We start from the raw sequence: 9,995 nt of genomic DNA on the forward strand, positions 1-9,995 counted from the left end.
TCACAGAGCTGTGAAGTTCAAGTTTTCTTTAAAGATTTATTTCTGGACTACATTGATATACTACAAGCAGCTCCAGTACACTCGCCATTATATACCGCAATTATAGGCCGCCTGTAAAACACCCTGTGTCTTATTTTTCATAACGAACAGGTAAGACCAGGGAACTGAACTTGCGGACTAAAACATGTTAAAGGTTAAGAAATCCACCAGGTATGCAGCAAAATATCTGTGGATTCCTACAGGATCGGCATTCTGCCTACGTATGATCAGTTCAAATCCAGTCACACTAAGAGGGACTGCTTGTTTTTTAGATCACAGATTTGCCGAGTTCGGTTAGGCACCTGAAAGACAAGAATTTAGTTCATTAAAATAAAAATATATCTTTAAGTAAATTTTCAGAAAAAAAGTCTATATTGAATCAACAAACTGAACTGCTCTGAGGTCCTTTTTGGCTCTACAGTTTCTTGCCAGTCCAAGGCTTGGTTTATTAACTAGTTATTCAGCTTTTTTCTTTTTTTTTTTATTTCATTTTTTTGCTGTCACAGCCATGTTTGCAAGCCTACAGCTACAAGCCTGCCTAACCACATTTGTATCAGCACATTCTGAGAAAATCTGGGCAGCAATCCCAAAGTGCCTCTGCAGTGGATAGAATACCCGGAGGACCTGCACACAGAGCATTAATGACAGCCCAAGATGATGCAGTCTGTGACAACCCACCTCAGCGAGCTGGATCACAGGACGACCAGCCACACAAGTAAGGTTGGTGTACCCCATCCACCTCACAATAAACCTGCAACCCAAATGTGTTACCAGGATGAAATTACATGACAGGATTAAATATATTTCTTCCTCCACAGTTGCTCATTTAGTTTTTAGCCATTTCAGATATAGACACAGCCTATGTTTAGAGCTGCAATGCCAAGAACTAGTTACTTGATGGCTTAGAAGTTAAAATATAAAGTAAGACTTTCAAGATCTAAGTCAATATTGATAAAGTTTCCGCTGCTGCTGCTGCCGCCGCCTTAGCTATTTGAGTCCTGTAAATAAAGACCATCAGTTTCCAGGCCCGTCAAATATGCAGCTTAGCTTCCTGTGGTACCAGACTCGCACAACAGAAAGATCAAACGAACAGTGAAAACACTCAGAAAAGCCTCTTTTAAAACATGTTCGAACTCAAGGTGTGCAACCATAAAAATTTTCCTGAAAAATTCCATGAGATGAAGTACCCACTTCTGAATGTCCCTTTCAAGTATGCAACTAATTACAAAGCAGCAGGGCTTCTCTAAAATGAAAGGAAATATTATAAAAGTAAAGGCAGGGAAACTGGCACACGGATGTCTGAATCTTATTGAAGGCGCTAGACATGAACATGCACTTAAACAAACTACAGCAAAGTGTCCACTTTATAAACACAAACATTGTCAGGTATATTTGGAGCTAAAACTGGACTCAGGAGAGTAAATCACTACAGAGGACTGAAGGAGAAGCCACCCGTATGTCTGCATGAAGAGGCGACCAACAAGTTTAGCAAACAGCTTAGAGAATGTTTTTGAGAGTGCAACGTGAAACGCTAAGTAGGCTTATACAGTTTTCCACAACACACTCATTCGTTCACATCTTATTGGAATGATGTGACTTTCTGCAGCTGCACCATGGACTCCAGCTGCTGAACCAGACTGAGAGACTAATCTCCTTCCATCGTCTCTAATGGAAGGAATTCCCCCGTATTTCTTCCAACACGCATTGCTCAGTTCGTATCTCCCACAGATGTAGGTTGCTTTAACGTCAGTAGCTCCTCCTAAGACTGATATAAAGCTGCATTTTGGAGAAGCAGCAGCTTTATGTGGCTCTCGAAGACTTTTGATAATCCTTCCACATAAACGTGGTCACAAAGACAACTATCTTCTAATGCTAATGAGTTTAGGTATTAATAAAACTACATCCTTTCATGACATTATGGCCCAAAAAACAGCAGCTCATTACCATAGCTATTAAAACTAAGTAGAAACAAGAAGATACACTTTCTCATGCACAGGCAGCTTATTATTTCAGATAACTGGCAAAAATAAGCCAAGGTTGCAGGTAAACTAAAGTTACAGGGTGCAATGGCTTAACAGTTCTCACCTTAAAAAAATTTTTTTTCAATGTTTTAATCTATCTTCACTAACTTATAAACAAAAGTGATCAAAGAGTATTTAAAAATTATTTCCTTCCTTCCCAAGTTCAGTCTCTGGCGGTACATTACGTACCAAAAAACCCCCTAATACAAATTTAACTAAAAGCATCCACATCTCAAGCCCACAAAACAAGTTCACAGAAACTCTTGTACTAAAAATTGCAGAAGAAGTGAATACAGCAACAGCTACAGACTTAAAAACAGTATTTTGAGTGAAATCACAAATGGCTAATATTTACGAGTCGAATGTGTTAGAGTAATCTCACTTTACACTGATAAATAAAAGGTGCTTTTTTTTAACCTATAATGTCTAATATTCTCCCTTGTTTACTGGTACTTACGAGCATTAAACTGAAAAACAAATGTTTTTTCACTTTCTTCTCCCAATTATAATTATTTAAGCACCAGTCCCCTCACGCACACCCCCGAAAAGGTAGCACAACCAGAAGATAAGAATCCCTCTAAGAGCGACGATCTGGCACAAGTGTATTTAGCACACGGAACCACTCTCGATCACAGCAAAAAAACTGGAAATTCTCATCACAAACCTTATTTTAAAAGGCTACAGGAGATCTCAAAAAGCCGACTAACGTGACATAAGTAGGGAAGAGAGAAAAAGCCCTGTTCTTCACGTTACGGAGAGGCTGCTTCTTACTTACATAAGCGTTACCATATGCTCCAGGGCCCGGCTCCAGGAGGGAGCAGCCGGGCCTGCCCGCTCCCCACCTGCCCGCCCGGAGCCCCCGCACGCCACGGCCCCGAGTCCCGGCCCACGGCCGTCCGGGCACCAGAAAAAGCCTTCAGGGATATTTAGAGCCGGCTGCGGAAAGCAGAAGGTAAAGCCAGACCCCAGGGAGGGAGGGGAGCACCGCAACCCCCACAGCGAAGGCAACACCTCGGTCACGACTGCAACACCGAGCCGCTCGTCCTCTGGGCCCGAGCCGAGCCCCGCAGCCGGCCCGAGCACACGGACGCGGGCGTGCAAACCGCGACTCCCGCCTCCGCCCCCCTCCACGCACACTCCCCGACCGGCGACTTATTTCCTGCCCGGCGAAACCCTCGCGTTCATCCCCGGCGCTGCGGAGAGCCCTTCGCATCCTCCCGCGGGCCCCGGGCAGCGCCGCCGCCTTTGAACTCGAGTAACCCCCTGCAAAGCTCGCCGCAAGCCAGCGCCGGCGGGGGGTGGTGGGAGGAGGAAGGAGGGGAGGAGGGGGAGGGACGCGGCGCTGCGCACAGGGGAGATCGGGGAAGCCCCGCCACACAGACGCGCGCACACGGACACGCACACGCGTGCAAGCGGCGGGGGGGCGCCGAGGTGCGAACTGCGCTGTGCGCGCCCCCGCAGGCGCGCGAGAGGGGGGCTGGGCGGGGGGCGCCTCGGCCTCCCCGCGACGGCCTGAGGGGAGGGGGACGGGACACGCGCGTGTGTGAGGGGGCGGGTGGGGAATCACCTGGGCCGGCGGGGGGTGCGGGTGGTCGCCGCCTCCGCCGCCTCCTCCTCCTCCTCCTCCTCCTCCTCTTGCTCCCCGGTGGCACGGCGGGGCTCCGCGCCTCACAGCGACGACGGCGGCGGCGGCTCGGTGGGCGGCGGGGGCAGCAGAGCGGCTCCTCCAGGCACCATGGCCGCACCGCGCCGCCTCAGGGCGCCGACACCCCGCGGGCCCACTGACGGGTGGCCATGGCCCCGCTGCCTGCGCGCGCGCGCCGCCCGGCTCTGCGCATGCGCCCGCCCCTCCCGCAGCACCGCCCCGCCCGCCCCGGGCCACGGCCGCCCGCCCCGGAGCGGAGCGAAGCAACTGCCGGCGCGGAGCGGTTACCGCCGCGGGGAGCATCCCCGACCAGCCGCAGGGGCTCTGGCCGCAACTCCGGGACAGCCCGGCGCCAGCCACCCTCTCCCAACGCCCTTCGCCGTCCCCCTGCCCCGAAAAGGTAGAGGTTTGGGCTTAAATTGCCATGGGAGAGCAGGCGCTGAGGGATGGGTTCGGGTCCTCCCAGGGCGTGAAGGACTCGTCAGGGGAGCTGCGAGCCTGAAAGATGACTCACAGAAGTCAGCCACCAAATTTGAGGTAGCGTCTGGGCAGATGTTTGGAAAGGCAGCTCAGCTACCTTAATAATATTCGCTACTGGCTTTGTGGAATGCAAAATGCCGTATTAATTTAAAATACTAGAATCGACCCGGGTTCTTCCAGTGGAATACTGCAGAATCTATAGTCGCCTTTGTTGTGAGATCAACCAGAAAAATGCCAGACTCTTTGTTCTACATTGTCATTTTTCACGTGGAGACCTGTGCTAGGGGCAGCTCCCTCACAGCACAGCCCGCTGTGCAGGAGCTCACGATTTGCAGTCTGGGCTCACAGCCCTTCCATGGGAAGTCTTGCTAATATTTACTTATTCGAAAAGGTTGCATGGCCAGGACCCTAGCATACACTCTTAAGTGCTAAGGAAAAAAATGTAACCCAAGAGGAGTAATGTTTTTTACCATAATGTTTCAAAAATTACAAAGCCATGTTGCCTGGGACATGAAAAAACTTTGCTGCAGTGAAGAATGAGGGAATACACTGAACTGGAAAATCCTGTCGTTCCCAGGGGCTGGGCTAGCCAACTTAATAATTGCTTTTTTCCTTCCATCTCTAATGAGGACTGGAGCATTCACAGACGTCGGTATTAACAATGCGTAGCCTCAACACAATGTTTTTATGAAGTAGAAATATAAAGGGGTCTGGGTCTCTGTCCACATTCTGCTTTGCAAAAGTACCCTTGCCTAAGTTCTCAAAGGTTTTCAAAACACCACAAGAAAAAGGTAGTTTGGACACATTTGTGTTAACTTTTATCAAAACTGGTAAGGCTCTGCCCTGCTGTACACTCAGGTGGTTCTGTTTGGTGTTAACACGGGACCTGCCTTCTCCCAAACTGTGGCTGGCCCAGAACGCAGTGAAAGGACACCAAATGGCACAACTGACGGCCTCCCACACAGAAGCCTTTCCTCAGGCACCATGGAGGAGCTCTGTTTACTGACACAATTTTTCACAGGCTTCAGATTTTAACGCTATTTCAAAAATAACAGGCTTTTTTTTATTGTAAAGCTTTTAGTAAACTCAGTAATTCTTCTCTTAAGAAAGAACAAACAAGCACGTCCAGCCAAACTAAGGACATGCATATACATGTGATTATTACTCATAAGCTCTTTGTGCTCTGGTCAGGCTGACAAGGTTCAGAAACCCTTCTGTACAGCGCTTCTCTGCTCCACCGAGTTCCTCTCCTAAGCAGGTGGTTTCCTCCTTTATCGCTTGACAGGTCCCTGCATGGCAAGCACTTGCAGCTTGTTTTATACAGCTTTTTATTAATCATGCCACCATCACCTAATTATTTTGTTGTATTTGGGGTAAACACACTGCTCCAAAGCCTGGACTCCCGCAGAGAACATGGGAAAACAATGGCCTCACCAGCCACCCCACTGTTCTGCCTGGCTCGGCCTCCTCACAGCTGCGTCACTGCTCACTGACACTTGCCAGTGCCCCACTCCTTATCACAAGGAGCATGGCCCAGCTGTCATATAAGGCATAAGAATTTCAGCTTCTTTTCTAGGGCCTGCTTGTCTTCTCATGCCGTACATGGGGAAAAAGTCATGAGTCACTTCTCTGTTCTTTGTGGGCTTGGTTCGATGCTGACTAAGGTCAAGGGCGATGGTGCAGGATCTGTAGGTCCTGCTGCCTTCAGTGCCGCTTCTGAGGAAAAAATACAGCAAGGAGCAAAGCGAGACAAATCTATATTCACAACTGTAGACAGCAACACATATTTATAGTAGATGGAGTGGGAATCTCTATTATTATTTTAGAAGTAATTATATCATGAAAGTGTTGTAGCAAATCACCAAAGTTTTTGCTTCAGTTTGCAAGCAAACAATAGGAACTGAACCCAGCTTTATTTCGTTCTATCACCTCTCAGCATTAAATTCTGAAAACGTGTTACTTCACTAAAGCACAGGTTTTTTAATCAGATCAGGTATGTGGCATTACCACTGTCTTGTCAGGCCTGTCTGTTTTAAAGCACCTCAACTTTCTGCTTCATTTCTCTGGAATTTTAAAAGCCTTTCCTGCATTTGACACTGGGTGACTAAGAATTCTGAATTCAATGATTGTTTAGTCCTCATTATTAACAGCGGCATTTGAATTCCAAACTTTCAGTGATCAGCAACTGAGGACTGAAGGAGGACGCTATGGTGACATCTCATTAAAGCTTTCAAAAGACCTTCTCAGAGTTCAGATAATGTGGAAGCTTGATTTGTCCATGCGGATGGACAAATGCCAGCACCCCAAACTGCCTACAAAGAAAATCCATCATGAGAATTCTCAAGAGCAGCAAAATATGCTGACATGGAAGGACACTCCATGCCTAAGGTGGACAGTAACATGAGCAGTTTTATTTGAAGCTTTTTACAAGCCATTGTTTAAAAAAATATTCATATATACGTACGTACAACCAAAGGAATGCCTTAACAAGTAGGCTATATTGCATAAAGTTAGACTAAAGTTAAATAATGCAAAAATTAAGATTGCCTGTGAAACCTACTTTGGTGCCTCATATGTGTGCCTTGTAATACTGACGGCAACCATCCCCCAAAGCCTTTGTGTTTTCTTGTTATTTTATCCCATTCACTAAACAAAGGGACAAATAAACTTTAATTCCTGCAGAAACACATACCCAGAGACAGGAACCGGGAGCACTACTGGGTCCCACAATAGCAACAGAGCCAGCACCTCTTTCTCTGATTTACCTACTCTCACTGCATAGCCCCATCTCAGACATTCCCCTGCTTTCCCTATCTGTGACCCTATTTCCTAAATTTCTCCCCATCACTTAGCTTCTCATCGAGCTTCATTTTTCCTCATATTCTCACTGCTTTTCAACGTTCTTTCTGCCAATTCCGCTAGTTCCAGTTTAATTTCATATTTATTTTTGCTCTCTTCAGGAATCCACTTCTGCAGGATCTCTGATAATTACATATCTCATATGATTACATATATTTTTACCACTTTCATAACACTGGAGAACACTGACTCCAAAGAAACAGCTGCCATGATTTACAACTCACCTAAAGGAAAGCCATATCAATCTGCGTATTGAGAAGCTAGAGCGCTGGGTGGTGATGTAAGCAAAGTGATGAATCAGGTTTTGTTCAGTGAACAAAAGCATCGCAGTTCTTTCCCAAGATCCCTTGCCAGTGGGGCATAATCTAGAATACAAAGAATTGAAGTAAATAAAATAAAAATAATTGGGCTGAATAGTGGCAGAAGAATAACAGTTGCATTCAGAAAGTGGAGAATCATATGGTATACTAGTACAAGCCTCTAGTATTTATAGCATCTCACAGTGCCAATGTTAATTAAATAATCCTGAAAAAACTCCTGTAAGGAAACTATATAAATATTATTCTAACCTCCACTTTACCGATAAGGAAGCTGAGACAGAGACTGACTCTATCAGTGATAACTTGAAAATCTGTTTCATTTCAAACTTCAGACATTTCCACGTCTCCAGCTGAGCTGCCAGCTACTAAAGCACACCATGTTATTGAACACTGGAAATTCAGCTCTCAGCGTTTTGCCCAGAGTCACGCAGCGACTCAGAATTGGAGCTTGCATTTAAATGCTACATTTCTAGGGCACAATGACGGCAGTGTCCAGTAAACCATGCTGTCTGTTGTATTACATTTAAGTGGTCATGAAGAGCAGAGAAGGCTCACACGGACACCTGCACTGGGCTGGAACCACTTGGATGGTATAGACTTGCAGAGCTTGACATTCTCAGACCTCACTGCTTTTACTGCCTGCTTAGAACAAATTATAAAAAAGGACTGTGAGAAAGTAATGAAGTATTGTAGGAAATAATAAAAAGAGTCAAGAGAGGAAACAAGAAGCATAAAACAGATAAAAATACACTGGCACTAAGCTGTATTTTAAGGATTCTTCTATTCCTAGTGGAGAATATGGGCTCTGCTCTAGATTTTTTCCTAACATGGGTTCAATTTAGAAGTGGGGTAGAGAGACTGGCACATTTTAAAATGAGTTTTCTGAATCAAAAAGCAAGTTGGAAAAAAAAAAAGTTGCAAAACCTTGAAACCTGGGATGTTGGCCCATTCACAGTCTGCATGGCATTAACATCCGCCCTGACTCTCCACCATTAAAGTCACTGACTGTAACAAATATTTAGCACCTCTTAGCCCTGCGACGTCATCATCTTTTGCTTTCTAACACCTTAGGTCACACAGAGATATGATTTAATCTTTCTCTTATTTCTCAAAGCAACCTGTTGAGCTTTCCACATGGTTTTCAGCTTTAATTGATGATTTTAAAGGATTCTTACCTGGCATCCCCCAGAGCTGCTAGTGAGAATTTTGCTCTCTTATATGCAGCATGAACAGCAATTTAGGAGAGCTCCTAGGCTTCAGTACTTATGCACAGGAGCGTATGCCTCAGAATGCTCAGAAATGCTTGCTGTGAACATGAGGTACTGGAAGGGAGCCAGCAGGCATCAATTTGACATGCAGTCACTTTTTTTATTTCACCCTGGAGCACCCCAGGACATAGTGACATCAAGGAGAAAGGGAACATGCATTTGGTTTAAAATTTCCCCACTGCTTTTCCTTCCTCCTCGCTCTGCTAGTTTACCACAGTGTAAACCCAGAGAGCACCACCACAAAACAAACTCCTTGGTACAAAGAAAAGATTACGTTGTTTGGGCTCTGAATTATAATTATATGGTCTTAGTCAAATTACTTAACCGCTTTGCACTTATTAATGTTAGGATTGAGCACCACCATGCGTTTTCACAGCTAAGTAAAAGGATGTATTTATCTGTACCACGTGAATGTTGTCAGGATCAGAGCATTTTTAAATGGCACCTAGCGCAAGGAGGTCCTAGTCATAGCTGAGAAAACTAAAACACCAGTATCATACCAGAAATTAAATAAGCATAAATACTTATGCTTTTTCATATTACTTCTCAAACAGAAAAAAAATCCAAAACCTGCCTCCTCTTCAAGAGAGCTTTTTAAAAGCCAACAAGAAAATAATAAAAAAATATTGTTAAAAGACTACAAATAGAGAATCACAGTATATATCGTTTTCATAGCCTGAATTTTTAAACAGGCCTGGAGGGTGCATAGTTTTATGACAGGGTGTGACTTTAATTACCAGTTGCAACTCTGGAAGCTTTCTAGCACTACTGTAATGCACTGCTTCTGTGCAGAGGACAACTATGCGTCATTAAAGGAGAAAGCAAACCCTTTGTGACTGGGATACATACATAACGACTGGTTTTATGTGGATTTACAGGCAGTCAGAAGCTAAACCCAACATGAACAGTCACTACAGTAGTCTCCCATTTGTACCGCTTTTTTGGAAACCAAAGTGCTTTTATGCTAAAACCTGAATATAGGACAGAACTCAAAATACATGTCCAGGCTGGCAATACATTATATTCATATCCACTCAGGAAAAAAATAAGGCTTCTGTGCACTTTTTGTTCATGCTGCACTTCTTCACCAAGGTTTACTTACACTAGGAATGGCTCTTAAAAGTTACAGCAGCCATTCTGAAGGAACTTGCACACAGTGCTCAGGTGCTTACCTCTGCTCTTTTGTTGCCTTCCTTATTTATCACCAAACAAAAAAGGGAGAGAAAAATTACCTAACCCCTCTACAAAGCAAGACCTAAAATGAGGTAAGACTGACACTTTCACTTCCTCCCTTAAATTTAACAGCATCTCTACAGATGCTAAGGGGAACTGCAGTCTGCATCATCTCCGCTTTATTTCACAT

At 45.1% G+C, this 9,995-nt stretch overlaps 1 protein-coding gene across 4 annotated transcripts in view; it reads right to left on the minus strand.

Annotated features, from left to right (window-relative positions):
- RNF145 (ring finger protein 145) overlaps nucleotides 1-3,889 on the minus strand; it is a 47,868-nt gene extending 43,979 nt beyond the window's left edge. The window contains exon 1 of one of the 4 annotated variants that reach the window (XM_064458573.1): nucleotides 3,628-3,889. Coding sequence is in view for 1 of the 4 variants with exons in the window: in XM_064458572.1 (XP_064314642.1) it covers nucleotides 3,196-3,273 (78 nt within the window). In the remaining 3 variants the exon portion in view is untranslated. Of the gene's footprint in view, nucleotides 1-2,835; nucleotides 2,858-3,195; nucleotides 3,318-3,627 lie in introns of those variants that run through there. The other 3 variants (XM_064458572.1, XM_064458574.1, XM_064458575.1) reach the window with 3 other exon arrangements.
- Nucleotides 3,890-9,995: the final 6,106 nt, after the last annotated feature.

The sequence above is a fragment of the Phalacrocorax carbo genome, chromosome 8, assembly GCF_963921805.1.
Source record: "Phalacrocorax carbo chromosome 8, bPhaCar2.1, whole genome shotgun sequence".
Lineage (NCBI taxonomy): Eukaryota > Metazoa > Chordata > Aves > Suliformes > Phalacrocoracidae > Phalacrocorax > Phalacrocorax carbo.